Below are 18689 nucleotides of genomic sequence, written 5' to 3'. Positions count from 1 at the left end.
TATTTACATCCACACTTTGCTAATAAATGTCAATTATGGGTGTGGTACTGTACCAGTCGCAATGTCCCAACAACGTAGACATTTCCACAATGTTTCTTCAGCCGGGGGCCCCCTACCGCAGCCTGGACTCCTGGTGGCAGCTGGTAAGGATCCCCCCGAGCTTCATCACACCCATGAAGGGTCAGCATGCTGGTGACTGACATGTTCTGTTGTTTTACAAGCGTCGTAAATGTGATTGATACCCTTCATTTTATTGCAGGTGATAAACTACAGTCTGAACTAAATTAAGATTTTTACTACATGTGCTTACGTTGATCTCCGAGTACATTCCAGTGCCCATCAAGTAGGTAGCATTTTTTTTTTTCTTCATGTGTTCTTTATCATGTTACTATAATGGCAACACATTATGTTTTAGTAAATTCCCAGAGTTGGAAATCCTTAAAGAGACTATTCGGCTCCAACTCCCACCTGTGTCACCATGTGAGTCAGCAGCTGCTTCACACACACACAGCATCACCCATCACAGCAAATGACAGCCCTATGTCCTTAACGCCGGAAGATGTCCCCAATCATAAGTCCGAGACTGACTGAATTAAATGTTTCCATGTTAATGGCCTGTACCCTCATTTAATTTGTGTGTCCCGCCCAGAAAGAGCACTGTGAGTAGCTAAAAACTGGCTCATAGAAAGAACTTCTTGTTTAAAATTTTCCTCTCCCAACGGTCTGCTAAAAGAAGAGTTTTGTCTGAGGAATTACAGTTCAGTTTGTGCTACATAGAGAGGGAGTTGTGTTGAGATTCAAGCACACAGACAATCATTGTTTTCATCTGAGTGGAGAGGAATCAAGAATGGATATCAGTATTTCTGCTTCTTCCTGTCAAACATTCTGCAGGCTTGGAGTACTTTCAAACACACTGACAAATTATAATTGACACAATGGAAGACACCACTCAAGACAGACACTACTAACATTCGGAACAATTCGATTTGGATTCATTCAGTGGGATTCAAAGTTGATCCACTAAGGTATGTGTAGACCAAAAAAAGATCCAAATAATTTTGATTGGATGTCCACTATGCACAGATTTTCACTATTTGTGGACCAACCCTGTCCTATCCTTCAGGAATAGAGGCGTTCCACTATACAGTTTCCAATTGTAATATCACAATCCACTACTAGATGGCAGTAATGGCTTCGCACCAGGTCTTATACTCCCATATACAAAATGAGCAGGCCTCATATATATATTTTTTTTTTTGCAGCTTCAGGATGACATTCAGAACAATCATAGTGCCTGAATAATGAAATTTTTAACAAGTTATTTTTTGTGACCCCCCCCCCCTTTCTGTTTTTTTTTGCAGCTCTACAACTGCATACTAAAATCAAGTCAAGCACTCCTCGCTGAAATAAGAGGAGCCCAAAAATGGCTCGATCCTGTGTTGTGCGCACTAGAAAGAGTCTGGATGGGCCAGGCTGCCTGAAAGCGACTATCAGTTGCGAGAGAGTGAGAGGGCTTGAAGTGAAGCCAATAGGGAAAGAGGAAGGACCATAAACAGCTGCTCCCTTCTTTTCCCCCCCATGCAGAGACAGCAAGAGGAACCCGATGAAGTGAGAGGGCATGAGTGCAACAGGGAGTGTCGCCTTTGAGGGTCTTCAGACGTAGAGGAAGGTGCTGGGAAGTGGAATGGGAGACGGGAGTTGCTGAGTGTGCACCCGCATGCTTTGAGAGTGAGGAAAGCCGGAGTGCGAGAGGACTGGGAAGAGTGAGAAAGAGTTGTAAAAGGAGCAGTGAGAAGAAGTCATCCGTCAGAGGAGCAGGAGTTGGACATGGGCTGTGAAGCTTTGAGAAGTTCTCTTCTGGTGACTCAACTTCAGCGGTGAACGGAATTGATGACGAGGGCCACCAAAGACTGCAAACATGGGATGCATTCACAGCCTGGCCAGCAGAATTCAAGAAGCTGACCCCGAGGGTACCCCTCTAAAGAGTGACCCCGAGGTGCTCCCCGAGATCCTGCAGCTTCTGGAGGTAAGTGGAGTGAAACAACTGTGCCGGTTGACATGTTAGCTACTTGATTTATAACTTTAAAAGAACTTGCCTTGTCTCAGATTCAAAAACAGGTGCTGTTCTGCTATTTGGAGATGTAGCAGACATTCTTACAAACAGTCCAGACAAGAATCCAAAAGTTCTTTCCTAATATGCCTGATGATAAATCTTAGAAAATTCCATCTGACCAAACCTATTTGCGATCAAGCTTAAAAAATTACGATATGATTACAAGAAAGGCAATCACCCAACCTCCAGTGCATTTTTCAGTTTGGAAAAACTTGATCTATGTGGACATAAGTATTGAGACACACGTCACACCTTGTACACTTTCAACATCTTCCCAACCGACTTTACATGACTGCTTAGAGGCACGTTGGATGAGTTTAATGTGGAAGTTGACAGATGAAATGGCCCAAAAACAATTGTCCATCTCGCCAACGTCAGGAGTGATGAAACCAGCGGTCCAGTGATGGCTGTTAATCATGTCCCGTGGGGTCAAGGGTAAAAAGGAAGTAGTGGTGTCGGTTACTATCCATGGTTCGACCCGTCGTCTGTCTGTCTAGTGGCTTTACTTTGGAATGACACACACACATAGAAGCTTAGAACATCACAATTCTTTCTTTCTTTATTTTTTTATAAATGTAAGTTGTAAATCACCAATAAAGTGCCATGCACGCGTTAGAGCACATGTGCCTAATCTATGATGGCCGTAAAAACATGACTGAGATCACATGCAGCGTCAAATTCCTTAAAGCCTGCTTTTACTTTTGTGTGTGTGTGTGTGTGAATGTCCTTGCACGTGTGTAATGTTTGAGTCTGCCAAATTATGATAACATGGTCTCTCCAGAATGGGTGGACTCGCCAGTCTTTAATTCCATACAATTGTACTGTCCAGATTTCTTCCCTCTGTGTTTCACTCTTTCTCACACGTGCACACACACAAACAAACATAGCCCCGCACCTATTTCCAGAATTTTTGTGGCTCTTCCGAGGTGACTGCTTCTACCCGCGCTGTTATAAATACCCTGGCTGAACTGGAGCATACTCCTGGCTTGCCACCTGCTCCCGTCCCTTCTGGACTGTGTGCGTGAGTACGTTTGTGTGTACGTGTGTTCATGTGTCTGTGTTTGTGTGTGGGGGTCCTGTATGTCATCGCTAGTGAGGTGTCACGAAAAGAAACCCTTACATTGAGCAAGGAGTGAGTGTGTCACTGTATTCAAGTACAGTATTCATTTTCAGTGTGTGTGTCTGTGTGTGGTGCAGCAGTGTATTTTTAGGGCCCGAGCAGTAGTGTGAATGCGCTCCTGAAAATACTATTATTCTTAGATAAATAGACTTTTTGAGCACTTCCCCCATGCATGCTGTTTCTGCAGAAGTCTTAAAAAGTCTTACGTTTTATTTTCTAAACATTTATCGGCCATCTTAGAGAATGGCACTTCATTCTTACATCCCACATCCATATCTCGTATATCGCAATTATAGTCACAACAGCACGTCGCTTAAACTGTAGTTGAGCTGCTATTAGAACAACCCTTTACAAAATGTGCAATAAAATAGTGAAGCAACAGAGAAGTGGAAGTTTCTCTGCAGAGGTCTCACATGCTTCGGGAATGACACTGACTTTGGCTGTTAAACTCCAAATGGGTGGGGTCCTTTAAAACTGCTGCTGCTGTGGCTGATAGTCATGAGATCCCTTGGAGACTCAAGGACTCTTTAACTGTCGTTACCAAACAAGTATGTTTGAAAAGAACTTCACCAAAGTGTGAAATCAATTCAAATGTTCACCCTTGACCCTATTGAGGCTTTGGACTTGAGCAACACATTAGCATTTACAGCATTCGGTTATCCTTCTTAATGTTAATCGATGAGTGAAAATTAATTTGGCACAGTGGTCAGCAAATTTGCCTCTCAGTTCAGAAATTCTGTGTTCAATGCTTAGACTGAGTGGAGTTTGCGTGGTTCCTCCGTGTTCGTGTGGGTTTTCTCGGCATTATCAAGTGAGAGCATGACTTGGAGGAGCAGTGCTGGGTCCTTTCTTTCATTCAACTGTTGCTGGTTGAGCTGCAATGCGATATTTTTACCACAAGATAGCGCCCTTGACTACTCCACACAGGAAAGGCAGAAATTCGCACTTTGCAATGAGAAAACAAAAACAAGAACAGGTTTCATAATATGTGCAGCTACAAAAAACGGACCCGTGCACATGGACATTATTGAGAAAAAGATAAAACATTCCACCTTGTGCGGTCCACATTATGTAACCCCCCCCCCCCAAAAAAAAAACTCATGACAGAAGTTGGTATTTCATGCATTATGCATATCTATTCATAAAGGATTTATAGTCCATTCACAACAACACATTAGAAGAAAGTGCTCTTTTATAATGCATCGCAATGCATGAGCTCAGAATTCAAGCGGGTGCGAGTCAAACTGTGCAAGTTGGTCAGGTATGGGATAATCAAAAGGTGCTTGTGTATTAGAGTTTGGAGTGAAATACTCCTCTTGTGAGGAAAACCCAGCCATTGGAAAAAGGCAAAAAAGTATTTAAGCCATGCGGGAAATGTTATTTCAGGGGATTAGGAAATCCACTGAGTTGTTGTACAGGAAAATAAACATTTGTGTACAGGTGGGGGGGGGAAGGGGGGGGGGGGTACTCCCTCTGAAAGACTCACACATTAATGCACAAGCACCAAAAACATGGACGAAAAAAAAAACCACTTAGTGGTTTGATATGGTTCGTACTGGAAGGTGTTTTCTTGGAGGATGACATCATGTTGAGTGAAAAAGTGAACCTCTGGGGAGAGTCGCAGAAATGCACGAGCACCATTAATGAATGGAGTCAACAGTCTCTAAAATAGCCACTCTCATTTAAATCCTTGCTTGTTTGCTTTGTATTATTATAGCCGCAGCAGCCAAGAGCAAACCACTTCTCCCTTGACAATTTTGCCACGTTGTTCGTGGCTCTATAGAAAATGTAACACAATAAATGTGGCGCTTTTAAACTGTTTACCGATAACAAGACCAGGAGTAACTTTATTCATGCTAGTGAGTTGGCTTTTATCCGCGAGGGTCAGTTGCCTAATGAGTAGATTTTGGTTAACTCATTTTGTGTTTGGTGGGCCTTTGGTAACTCCTATGCAAGGTTACCAAAAAGTGGCATGTTACTGCAAAGTGACCCGTCTATTGTCTTGACCTCACGTTGGAAAGCAAAGAAGATTGCTGGGCGATGGACGGCCGAGGCATGTTCACTGACCTAGATGTCAGCTTTGGGAAAGGCCAGCCCCTTTCTTGAACAGCAAGCAGCCAGGTCGCTATGAGTAATTCATCGTGGTAACCTACAGCGGTTACGTCTACATCACTACACAGGGGGGTTGTGTTGCCTGTTTTTTTTTCTTCTTTTTTTTTCAGGAAGGGATGCCTCTGTATTAATTGAGCAATTATGCGTTGAGCTGGAATGCCCTCTTTAATTAATCAAGACATTTTATATGAAAGGTACAATTGGATGAGTTTACTAGAAGGAACGTGGAAAAGTCCTAAACCACAGAAGACTGAGTGTGGAGGTCCCAAACAGCCACAAAACCGGCACAATTAAGCATATTATACTTGTGCTGAACCCCATCACCTCAAATCCCTGCAGGATTCCCAATGGCACACAAAATGACCTAATAGCCACTGGACACTAGCAGCTGTTGTGCTTCAGCAGCCTGCTCCTAAAAGAGGATTATTGTTTTTGTCATACTGCGTTACCACGGAGATGGACAAATACAAGTGCAGTGGAGTGGCTTGTTGGATGTTGATTCGGCCAGAGTGGTCATCATCAACATCATGATCAATGTGGATGGAAGAAGAGTGTAAATATAGAAAATAACAAGAGTGCCGTAAATGCTTGTCACGGACCGATTGGTGTTGGGGACACAAATAGGTGAGAGGCAGCTGGCAGGGCTGTTGTTAGAACTTTCCGGGAACTTGGCACTTTAAGTGGACAGTCAAAGTATTTTATGAGTGCATTATTTAGATTTTGGAAGGTCATTGGAAATACTCGTTGAAGAGCAAAGTAGGCATGTTTGACTGGGTGTGTGGGTGGTTGTGTGGCCTGCAGCACAGGGCGGGAGGGGAAAAAGAAAGCTATGTGGCGACTGCTGCCGGCAGCGTGGTCGAGAGTGCATGTGTGTGTTGTCATATGAGACAGAGCGGGAGAGAGTGAGCAAAAGCTTTATGCGTGTGACAGAGAGGCAGAGGGAGGCTGCGTACGTGTGCCAGTGTGCAGACTGGACAGCTCAGAGAGAGGCAAGGACTGAAGCTCCTTGTGAGAGGTAAAAAAAGAACTTACCGCACTTTGTGTAACTTATTTTTTTGGTCACGTTAAATCTACTATGCAGCATCTCTTGTAGTGAGCGGCAAACTTTCAATATGCTGTGTTAATGCAGGATGATTGCATAGTATTTCTTTTGCTGCAAATATTTAAAAATAGACGTGCGCTGTGACCTACAAAAAATATGCATCTTTGAATTTTTAATATTAATGGGTTGCGTGGAAGCAGTTTCGTTTCAACTCTGTGCCAATGTGAATGTGGGAACGGTTGTTTATCCATGTGCTTTGCATTTGACTGGCGTTCTATCCAAGGTGTTGTTTGCTTTTTACCAGACGTCAGCTGAGATGAACTCCAGAGAAATAGATGAGGATAGAAGATGGTTGAATATGATTTGAGTCATGGGTTGCTGATAACTATGTGAATAACCCAAGGGTGCTGAGCAGAGACAAAACCCCGCCCCCTTGTATCAACAGCAACAACGTGATGGATGCTGATGTTGCATATTGACGGATAGATGCTTCTGCAACCGTTCTGCAATGTATTAAAGAATATTGCGGTGGTGATGAAAATGAAGATATCCGGATTTGTAAACAACACTGGAATTATTGTCTGAATGTTTGCAAGTAATAGTTTGCTGTTATAGTTAAAGTGCCATTAGCCGAGCATCGCTCTGCAGGTAACAAAGCCGATCATTGAGGAGCGTGCAGAGAGGAGGTCCTCACTAGGTCGGCAATGGATTTTGCTGATGAACATCTGTGTTACCAGATTAACATGTTGACATATCGCCTCCCAACTATTTATAGTTGCAGCCGGGCAAACTATTAGCATGTAATGCTTGGCTTAGTTGAATTCAACACGCTTTCTTCGCCTTATCTCTTTAATTTCCTCGTATCCATCATCAAGCAATAAACACGCTGTTTGGTTTGTTTAATTAAATTTTGTCACCGTTCTGGCTGGATTAATAATTCCAGATGGACTTCCCGTTTTTTATTATTATTTATGGGGCTACAGACATATATAAGATAATGATAGCCAGTAAAAGAGCAGCCAGAGGGACTTGTGATCTATATTCAGGAGCCTGATCAAAATAGCTGTCTGACATCTTTCTGATCTCCTCAGAAGGAATTTTCAGCTGTTGACATGTCTGTCTGATCATTCGCTCACTCGATTACCGCTCAGTGGCGATGTGGCTGTTGTTGGTCTCTAAAGGCATTCTTCTTTTTCTTCATCCTTTCCTGAGGTCTTCATATGGAGCTAGAGGGGAAGAAGGTGAGAAAAGCCAGAGCTGCTTCATTCTTTCAACCTCTCCTAAATAAATGATGACAGCAGCTTCATTCTTGTTTACCTTCAGTCGACATATTGACAGATGGTGTGATATGGAATAAGCTCTGGTTATTTTTGCCATTCCACTTCCAAATGAGAAGGCTTAGTCACTTCTCCCTTCGTCTGATGTCAGCTTTCGCCCGTCCTGGATGGCACGACTGTGTCTCCGACACACTTTTCCATCAGCAGCTCAAGGGGGGATGACCTTTTTCCTGGAATTACTTTGGTCATTCATATCTAGGGCATATGAATGAATTACCATTATTTTTCTTGTGGTTGTCATGACGGTGACCTTAGAAGAAAACTTATGCAGAAAAGAAAACGTTAGCATGTTGACTGGCACGGAGTCAGTCCCCGGGGCTGTGATGGCGCGCTGTCATTGCCGCCACCGTAAAGCACACTGATGAACAAGACAAGCTGAACCAGATGGCTCAGCCAAACACACACACACAGACACACACATCCAGCAGAGCCCGTGGCCGGCAGCGCTACCAACCATGTGCAGGACTCAACCACTGTTGACCAGCGCTGACATCCTGTTGCAAATTGTTGACTCTCGCATCTCTTTCTGTTGTTTTTATATGTCAAGCGTCATGTGTTTTTAATGCACGGTCGGTCATACATGTGGAGGTTGCGTCCGTCTCCTACTGTTCCTTCCTGAAGCCGAGCACCCTTCAGCCTCTTAACAACCCTTATTAAAGACAGAAGTTCTTGCCCCGACGGCAATGTTTACATGTCCTCCCGTTTCCCACTGTGGCTTTTATGCTAGTTTTGTTATCTTGAAAGAAAGACTTCATCAGGAGCAACAGTCATTTATATTTTAAGGATTTATGAGAAACAATTTCTGCCTATCTATGTTATTGCTATATGTTTTTGGAAAGTACGCTTTAATCCTAAAACGCTCCAAAACTGTTCTGTATCGAGGAAGTATTCAATTGCAGAGGTATGCAACTTGTTAACTTGTTGCCGACACCTGTCATCGACTGGCCGGACCTCCATCCGAGAGGGCCGCTTGGATGCCAATCATTCTCTTTCAAGGGTTCAAAGGTGAAAAGTTGACAAGGTGTTGCCTGTTGAGGTTTACAGTGGAAGTCTTGAATCTTTTTTTATTTTTAGCCTGTGACTCATTGCTGGGGGGATATGGAGAATGGACGATGCGTTGCAAGATGTTTTTTCTTTGCATATTCTCGCCATTGGTAACTTTGTGCTTCTTCTTCTTCTAGGTGTCCACCACCTGTGCCTCAACACCAGACCAGGTATGTTTTGGACATGTGTTTGTCTTTAAAAGTCACAGTGCACTCACCGAGCTGCATTCCTGTGTGTGTGTTTTTTTTTAGCTCAATTCCATGAAATCTGCATCACTGAAGAAAAGAAGCTCCATGCCGAGGTAGCGTAGGAAAGCTTCCTCCTCCTAACCCAAAGTAAAGACCCAATATTTGAATTTGAAATGATTTCAATGTCCAGAAGTAAAAGTGAGGAGCAAGTCATGGAGCAGGTGATGGAGCGCCGCTACGACATTGACCTCACCTATATCACGGAGAGGATCATCTCGGTCTTCTTCATGCCTGAGCTTGAAGAACAGCGATACCATGGAGAGCTACAGGAAATGGCGACCATGCTTAAATCCAAGCACCAAGACAAGTTTCTGGTTAGTAAACATTGTTTTTTAGATCATTACAGTGAGATCATTTGGCTATGTAAAAAATAAAAAAAAGATTTCTTCACCCCCCCCAGCTTTTAAATTTATCAGAGAAGAGACACGACATGACAAGACTCATCCCAAAGGTACGATTTGAAAGTACATTCAAAAGCAGCATAACATCAAATGCCCAGCTCCCTTCTTTTCTTTTTTTTTTTTTTGGGCTGCAGATGCAGGACTTTGGCTGGCCTGATCTCCATGCTCCACCTTTGGACAGGATCTGTACTGTATGTAAGGCTATGGAGACGTGGCTTAGCGCTGATCCAAATAATGTAGCGGTTCTCCACTGTAAGGTCAGTGCAAGCCCAACACAGCGCAAAATGAAGACATTCTGATTGTGACAGGATATTATTATTTGCTCTGACAGGGAAACAAAGGGAAGACGGGGGTCATTGTGGCGGCCTACATGCACTACAGCAAGATCTCAGCAGGGTAATTATTTTTTTTCTAATTTTAATAAGGGAAGCTGTCATACACATCTGTAAATGAATTGGGTGTCCACAGAGCGGACCAGGCGCTCACCACGCTGGCCATGAGGAAGTTCTGCGAGGACAAAGTTTCTTCTTCCCTTCAGCCCTCTCAGAACAGGTCTCACTCATTTCAGGTCACAAGAAGTGAATGCAAGCACAATTGGGTCAAGTTGCGCCTCTCTGTGGTGGACTTGGTCAATTGCAGTTTAAAATAAGACTTCTTGTGTTGAACCAGCCAGAAAATATTCATAAATAGAACAAAAAATATGTCTTCATTTCTCTTCGGTTCCTGTCATCAATTGATCTTCATCTGCTTTCTTCAGGTACATCTACTACTTTGGTGGTCTGCTCTCCGGTGCCATTAAAATGAACAGCAGTCCTTTGTTCCTTCATCAGATTCTTATTCCATCACTGCCAAATTTTCAGACAGCAGGAGGTACGTTTGTTGTACACAAAAGTTCTTGAAAAATACAAAGCAAGCGTCTGTAAATGTTCTTTTTTTTTCCTGTAGGTTACTTTCCATTTCTGAAGATCTACCAATCGCTCCAGCTGATCTACAATTCCTGCGTCTAGTGAGTGGTCACTAATCTAGTTGTTCCGCCATGTTCGCCATTCATCTCAAACAGACAGACGTTCCTTTTACTGGCCCACTGTCTATGTTTAGATGATGGCTGCCCGACTGCTTACGTTCAAGTCCACCTTGTTTACATTTGATTTACTCGACAGAGACATGTTTTGACTGCTCTTATATTTGGTTGTAATCGAGCTCTTGCGTGTTTTTCCAGCAACCCTCAGACCTCGAGGTCCAGAAAGCTGTGTGTGACCATGGAACCGGCGTTATTGTTAAAGGGGGACATTCTGGTGAGGAACTGCACAATGTCACAAAAGACTACTTGTAATTTGTGTTTGCTTTTCCACCGTCTGGTGGTCCAATATTTTTGCCTACAGTTCAAATATCTCTGAACCACTTTCTGTATGATCCTTTTCATCAAGTTCTTGTCTTCCTCTCAGGTCAAGTGCTATCATCGACGAAGCCAGGCAGCAGAGAGAGAAGTGGTGTTCAGGATCCAGTTCCACACGTGCACCATTCACGGCGCCCAGCTGTGGTTTGGCAAGAAGGACCTCGACGTAGCTTGCACAGGTAAAAAAAAGGGAAGCCCCAGATTGTACTAAATTGGATCAAAGGCCACGTTTTGGAAAATCGATGTAAGTGTGAGAACTATTTCAAACTCGCGCTAATGTGGCGCTTGTTTGGATATGTTTTAGTAAGTGGCGGTCTTAGTACATGCTTAAGTGCCTTTTTACAAGGTATAAATTGACCAACTTTTCAATTAAAGTGACGCTGTTAAGAGATGAACAATACCTCTCCTTGTGACATTTTTAGTCATTTCACATAATAATAATAATAAGAGTGCTTTTATCATTTCTGCAGTCAAGGTGATATTTTGGACATTGTGTATCTTTTTATAGATGACAGGTTCCCTCGTGATGCTGCAGTGGAGTTTATCTTTTCTAGCAGCCCAGAAAAACTAAACGGTGAATATTTCCGAGTTCTGAAGTCTTGAGTATCTTTAATGTGATTTTTTTTTTTTAACTTACTTATTTTGTGTGTGCTTTCAAGAAAACCAAAAGACAGATGCCTCCATCAAAATGAACTACAACACATCAGATCCAGTAGTCAAATGGGATTCTTATGAGAACTTGAACCTGCACCATCAAGACAGCCCAGGGAGTAAGAAAATTGTTCATTGTATCTCGTTGGGAAACAAATTTTGTTCTTCCTCAGCATCACTAAGCTTTTGAACGACACATTGAGTGCCATATTTGCACCACTGGTTTAAAACTGGAGTTGTCTCATAAATGAGAACTTCCTGTTTCCACCAGATATTTCTCATACCCGGGGCCCTCTGGACGGAAGTCTGTACGCACAGGTGAGAAAACGCAGAGGACCGGTCCCGACTTCCTCACCCAACGGATGCCTCAGCAGCAGCCCAACGGTGAAGACACAGATTGCTAGCCAGCCGCAAACTCTCACCAGCACTTCCGGCTGCGTCCCCTTTACTTCCCATCCCGAAAGCGAGACGACTGAAAGTCTGACAGAAAAAAGAGAAAGGGGAACAAGAGAGCGTGTACGAGACAAAGACAGAGAGACGGAGATTTTAGAGGAAGCGAACCTGTCAAGTACGGGTGGATTAAGGCGAGAACACTCATGTTGCGGTCGAGCAGGTATCAAGTGTGGAGGGGTGGGGCGGCAATGGGAGGAAGAGCCGTGCCTATCCAATGGTCACTGTGCTGGATGCCGCAACAGTATTAAAAAACATCCCAAAAGCCAAACCCTGCCGACCTTAGCGACCAAATCCGTGTCACCTCCACCTCATTTGACTCATATGGAACTCTGTCATCGCCATAGTGTCCATCCTCTGCCCGCGTGGGAACAGCCGGCCCCATCTGCACCTTGTCTCCACAGATCGTGCTTCCCTTACTCCGCTTCCGAGCATCCGCATTCGCATGGTCACACCCTTCCAGCTTCGAACAGACACTACAATGATGAATGCCAAGGCTTCCATTATGCCAGCCAAAACTCCATCGCTCACCTTTCCCACCAGTCACTCCATTCAAGCCCATACCGAGAGATGTTCTTCAGTCCTCCAAATCAATGTCCTTGCCGAGATTGCTCCAGCAGGCGGGAGCACCAAGCGGCCTCGGTCAGACTGCTCCATTCGATGCATCCGGACCAGGCGGTGGGATTACAACGAACTAGAGAGGCATTGTGGGAAAGTAAAAACCCGTGGGAAGTGCCAGGAGAGGCTGACTTCTGGCAGTGTAAAGCAGCCGTGCCACCATATCATGGCTGTCACTCTGCTGCTTTAAAACAAGGAGCGGAGCAGCAAAGGTTTGTCCTTGGACCTCACCAGAATTATCCCAGCCCCCAGCCTGTGGTGGACATGCGGGACGGAGTCAGCAGTGGATACCACAGCCCTCCGCCCCCACAACAATCTTGCCCCTGCTCTCCTTATCAATCATCTCCCGTCGAGAGCCATGAGAGTCGAGGTTATGCTTCAGGTTACCTCTCTGGGTCAGCCTCTCCTCTGCCTGCCAGTAGCCCCTCCCTTGGGAGAGAAATACTTGCAGGAACCCCTCCAGAAGCCAAAGATCATCAGAACGAGCATCTCAAAGGTAAAAAACAGATGGGACTTTCTTAGAATAATATATAATCCTGCAACCTACATTCATCTGATTTTTTTTTTCTTTTCTAAGCGGAAAAGGCCACAGCTAGTGCAGAGGTCGACGTATCGCGGAGTTCAGAGGGTAAACATGATAGATCAAGCACCCAGACTCTGGATTCTGATCATGACTATACAGTCATTGGTGGCAGCAGCCCCACACACACAGATGACAGGTAGGTAACACCTCACCTTTGTCGAGATGATGCAGAGAAGACATTTATCATTTATTCAGCAGTTGAATTTTCTCTCATATTTGCAGTTTAAGTCAAGACGCCTCACTAGCACTGGAGTTCAACACAAATGGAAGCAAAACACTTTTAATAGCAGAGGCAGAAGAGCAATCCCCAAGTCCTGAAGCAACACCACCGTCAAGTGAACCTCCTCACAGTCGTACATCTGATGGAAAGAAACTTGAGGAACTAAAAGTCAAAGAAAATAACGAGGATACCGATCAGTCTCAAAGTACCACTATCATCATCACCCCGGTGCAAGACCACCTCAACGGCTCAAACGCGCCGAGTGACGGCGCGACACACGTTGCCGGTCCGAGCTCTTCCAACAACTCCTCACAAATTTCTCCAAGTGAGTCCCCATGTCGCAGCTCCCCATCGGCGACAGAGCTTCACCTAACGCCTGAGAGAGACAGCTCCACTGACCCCACCAAACCACCGTCGCCTGTGCCTGATGGTTACCACACGCCAACGTTCCCCCTCGCACCTTATTACTACCCGTTCCTAAGTGTCCCACATGTCCCTTACACTGGCTACACCGCAATCACAATCCCAGCCGCTCAGCCGCCACTCCCGGAGAAGAAACGACTTTCAGGGACACCGGGATCGCTTAACGGGCACATTTCTCATCTACGAGGCTCTCCGGCACCTTCCCCCATCCACAATATGGCTTTGTCCCCAATTACGCCAGAGCAGAAACAGTATAGCAGCAGCAGGGAGGACATCAGGGTCAACGCTAAGTTTGTCCAAGATAGTTCCAAGTTCTGGTACAAACCAAGCATCTCCAGAGATCAAGGTGAGTTGGAACCAAACTACTGGTGTATGTTTCAGTGTATACAAGACCTCACTGTTGTTCTTTCCGCAGCCATCGCAGTGTTGAAGGACAAGGAACCGGGAACTTTCCTCATCAGAGACAGTAATTCCTTCCAAGGTGCCTACGGCCTGGCCCTCAAAGTGGCCACACCTCCTCCTAATGCCAACATCACTGGAAGTAAAGGTAGTGTCATCACAGTTTTTAGACATGAGCCGTGTTTGTACTCTGTTGTTAGAAAAAAAAAAAAGCTTCATACTCACCCTCTGCACACAATTCATCATCTCACAGCAGATGTCCTGGAACAGCTCGTGAGACATTTCCTCATTGAGACAGGACCGCGAGGTGTCAAAATCAAGGGCTGTCAGAATGAGGCATATTTTGGTAAGTTGATGTTTTCTGCTATCTCCCTCAGGTGTGGTATTCCATGGTTACTTTCATTTATTTATTTTTTTTGAACTTATTCTTGCTTTAGGGAGTTTGTCTGCCCTGGTGTATCAACATTCAATCACACCCATCTCTTTGCCGTGTGCCCTTCGTGTCCCAGAAAGAGGTAATATTGGTTCTAGTCGTCTGGTTCTAATCTCTTCTGAATGTCTACCAACTCATATTAATTTTCTTTTTTAATTGGTTAAACAACTTGTATCACTTTTGGGTTGGACATTGGAGGTTCTTCAGTGTTTCCCAAGTCAAGTAAAAATGCATTCATGAGGTGTGCAATGTTTTAGATCTGATCGGCGATCTTCAGGAGATACGGACTGTAACAAACACGAGCACGGCGGCCGACCTCCTTAAACAGGGAGCAGGTAAGATTTGGATTAAATTATTCTGATGACACAAAACTTTATTTCTATCAACAGTTTTGTTCAGTCTGTCCGAAATGCATCAAAGAACAATAAACAAAAATGCTCATAGAAAGTTGTGCAACGTGTTTTTGCAGTTCTTACCTTTGACCAGTAGAGATCAGTAAAGCCTCACAATGCTGTTCACTGTGTTTAAAACCCATTCTTGTGATTTCTCTGAAGCTTGCAACGTTCTCTATCTGAACTCGGTGGAAACAGAATCATTAACGGGACCGGAAGCCGTTTCCAAAGCAACCAAAAGTACACTCGCTCTGAGTCCACGTCCTGCTGCAACAATGGTCCATTTTAAAGTTTCCTCTCAGGGCATCACTCTGACTGACAGCAAAAGAAGGTGACATGATGTGATGTTTTTTCTTGATGATGCACTTCGAACTGATCATGGTTGTGTTTGCACAGATTATTTTTCCGGAGGCACTACCCCATCAGCAGTGTGACTTTCAGCAGTCTTGACCCCCAAGACCAGAGGTGAGACTTCTTGAAAAAAAAAAAAAAGTGTGTATGCGTGTGCGCTTATATAATTTTCCAGGCAGTTGCGACTAATAAAGGCAGAATTATCAGTGCTTGTCCCCCCCTTTTTTTTTTTTTAAGCAATGTTTTTGTAAGTCTCTATTTAGTCTGAATCATCAGTTTGAGCTCCTGATTTATGTATTCCTGCAATTGTCTTCTGTTTCTATTTGTGTGCCGTGCTTCAGATGGACTAACAGTGATAGCACGTCCAGCAAGTAAGTGCTTGACTTCCTGTTTAAGCAAGTCATACTACCAACATTGCATGGCAATTAACACATTGTACTTGGTGGTGCTCATACTGTAAAAACTGAGTTGAAATGGCTTTTTTTTTTTTTTTTTTTTTTTTTTTGCACCAGGATGTTTGGTTTTGTTGCCAGGCGGACGGGCAGCGCCACAGAGAATGTGTGTCACCTTTTTGCAGAGCTGGATCCAGAGCAACCTGCAGTGGCCATTGTCAACTTTATCAATAAAGTTATGCTCGGACCACAGCTGCGCCGATGAAACATCTGAAAACATTTTGAGGGCAAGAGGGAGGTCTACACAAGTTACATTTACTACAGTGCAAAAAACACACACAATCGTTGATTTTGTTTTGATTTTTTTTTTTTAAACAGTCATGTTGTATGTTTTACCAAAGAGGATCTCTAATTCTTCTGATTGTGTGGAATTGATTGTTGATCAATAGTGGATTTATGTTCCACTACGTCTTAGTTAAAGAGAAGAAAGGTTACAAATAATTAGATTTTTAATTGTGAGCAGGATTAGACACAAAAAAATCGGGACGTTTACATATTGGAGCCACTGTACAGTGCACAGAATCTTATAGCCCGGCCCATATTTTCATCAATCTTCATAAATCGAAAGACAAACTCAGTCACGCACAGCCATAAACGTATCAACCAATTCAAAGAGAGAATATATTAACATTTTTGTGACTGGGAATCACAACTTCATGCCTTAAAGCTGAAACGTTTCACAATCTGGGAAACATGTCACGCTGCTAAGGTCATTTTCAACAGAGACATTACCTCACTTTCTCCATGCCTCAGAAGGACCACACATTGGTCCTGACCTGGTTGGTTTGTTTTTATTTTCACAAGACAACCAAGATTCTTGGAAAAACACCCCAAAATAAAAAAACAACAACAACCAAAGACATAAAATGTAAAAATATATTTCAAGTTTGTTTTTTATTATTTTTTCACCCGTGTGTCTGTGTGTGTGTGTTTTTTTTATTTTTACAAACAGTGTAACTTCAGTGAGCACAAATGCAATTTTCATAATGTTTGTCCATATAAGAAGTAATATATTTTATGCCTCTGAAGAAGAACTGTGTGAAATAAAATTCTACAAAAATATACGCAATGTATACGCTTCGTTACTAAATGAAAATGGTTAAGTGTGATATTTGAGATATGCAAACAGTTGGACCCCATCTATTACCAGATAGGACAGGCATCAGCTCACCATTGACCCCAATAAAGACATGTACGATATTTAAAAAAATATATTATTAAATCTTATTAGTGTCATGTTTGTAGTGTGACTTTAGAAACGGTAGAGAAAATGCATGACAGTATGTATTTTATGTGTGTGACATTTGTTCACTGTGTAGGAATGTGAGTGTGCATACACTTACATGTACATACACGTATGTATCACACATTAACAGTATCCAAATATAAACTCTATTTGAATCCTGAAATATATTTTATGCACAACGACAGTGGTTTTCTAACCACGATCTACAGTATGTACTGTATGCGTGTATTTTTTTTGCACTGTAGAAATGTGAGTGCGTATACACATGTACCTATGTATCATGGCGCATACATTCACAGTATCCAAATATAAATCTATTTGCATCCTGAACTATATTTTATGCATGACAACAGTGATTTCCTAACGGGGCATATTGTATGCCTAAGAGAATTAAATGTTCGCATTCGGGAAACTAAAAGAAAAAGAATAATTTATTTTTGACCGTATGAGCAAGGCATTGTTTAATAAAAAGGTTCGAAGATACACAAGTTATAACTGAATCACTGTATTGCACCATTACATCATAACCCAAATTATCCACACGCGATGAAAAATACGAAGTAAAAGGACGAGGTCCCGCCGAGATTTGAACTCGGATCGCTGGATTCAAAGTCCAGAGTGCTAACCATTACACCACGGGACCGGCGCTGTCACATCGCCTTTTTTGACTGTATTTAACTATAATAAAAAGTACTAATTGGCTCGCCGAGATCATATTAACTGCATTTCCTTGTAACTAGTGACGTTTTATGCAACTCCAACTAACCACATGTGGCTAAATTGACATGCTACCATGCAAGTTAGCTGGTCAGGAAGATGGCGTCGTGACGCAGAGTTCGAAATGAACCAAGACTGAAACGATGGCGGTAATAAATTCGAAGATAATTTGTAGTCGCATTGCCTTGTTTGTCCAGATATCCAAGCGTGTGGATTTGTCGATTCAGTCTGTTCAAAATGAAAGCATAGACAGGTGATCGATTGCATTTGCACGTAATGTTCAACGTGGTAATTCATTCACGTCTAATAAGAGACTTTCATTTGCTGTCTGTGTGATTGATCTTGGTGTGTACGACTCAACAGTTCATGACGCGTTCGAGAGCATCTTAGCTTGCTTCATGTTACGTCACAATGGACAGTACATACTGTACAGCAGGCCAGGGGCGCGCAGAGGTCTTAGGGTTGGGTGCCGCACGGAGGGAGATGGGGTGCAGATGAACGGCTGCATTTACTAGGCATTTAGTTAAGAAAAGTTTTGTTGAGTTAAGGTTTTAAAGGAGGCTTACTATTAGGGTTAGAGATTCAAAGTAGGATATTAACTGGCATCAGGGTTAGAAATTACGGTTTGAATCCAAATCTGATTCTACGTTTGATCATCTTGTCCAGAACAGAAGTGATTAACGCTGTCCTTCTTTCTCCCACAGGAGGGAACCAGAGCTGCTCAGCCCACTCCTCCAAAGTCCATCTTGCAGCTGTGCTTGGGCCTCCGGAGGTAAACATTTGAACTCCAGTGTGAAATATAGACTTTCTTCGCCTGTGTATGAATATATCCCAGTCAGCATCCCTGCATTAGATGATTGTGTAACAACTACTGTACAATTTGTTATTTCAATCAATCCAATTGTATACATCAATTTTAAGTGTGGAACTCCAGAAACAGC

The 18689-nt window shown here is 43.2% G+C and overlaps 1 protein-coding gene and 1 non-coding gene across 3 annotated transcripts; one reads left to right on the top strand and one right to left on the bottom strand.

Moving 5' to 3' along the window:
• Positions 1 to 1585: 1585 nt before the first annotated feature.
• On the top strand, positions 1586 to 16849 carry LOC148390385 (tensin-2-like). 2 transcript variants are annotated; one of them, XM_088390351.1, is made up of 25 exons: positions 1586 to 2026; positions 8906 to 8938; positions 9020 to 9069; positions 9147 to 9330; positions 9417 to 9467; positions 9552 to 9674; positions 9749 to 9813; positions 9886 to 9969; positions 10175 to 10287; positions 10363 to 10423; positions 10637 to 10712; positions 10863 to 10992; positions 11322 to 11387; positions 11473 to 11583; positions 11736 to 13028; positions 13110 to 13251; positions 13338 to 14104; positions 14174 to 14305; positions 14411 to 14503; positions 14595 to 14672; positions 14848 to 14925; positions 15145 to 15313; positions 15379 to 15447; positions 15675 to 15704; positions 15846 to 16849. In XM_088390351.1, exons 1-25 carry the CDS (start codon positions 1919 to 1921, stop codon positions 15988 to 15990), a joined length of 4251 nt encoding a protein of 1416 aa, XP_088246477.1. In that variant the 5' UTR covers positions 1586 to 1918; the 3' UTR covers positions 15991 to 16849. The 2 variants fall into 2 exon arrangements, with proteins under 2 accessions (XP_088246477.1, XP_088246478.1); XM_088390352.1 differs by lacking the exon at positions 15675 to 15704.
• Positions 16850 to 17602: 753 nt separating this feature from the next.
• trnaq-uug (transfer RNA glutamine (anticodon UUG)) lies at positions 17603 to 17674 on the bottom strand. Its single transcript has one exon. It is a non-coding gene; the product is annotated as a tRNA-Gln (tRNA).
• Positions 17675 to 18689: the final 1015 nt, after the last annotated feature.

The sequence above is a fragment of the Syngnathus floridae genome, chromosome 11 (assembly GCF_059516105.1).
Source record: "Syngnathus floridae isolate MCC-2025c chromosome 11, RoL_Sflo_1.0, whole genome shotgun sequence".
In the NCBI taxonomy this organism is placed as follows: domain Eukaryota; kingdom Metazoa; phylum Chordata; class Actinopteri; order Syngnathiformes; family Syngnathidae; genus Syngnathus; species Syngnathus floridae.
This window is presented reverse-complemented; position numbering and strand designations above follow the sequence as displayed.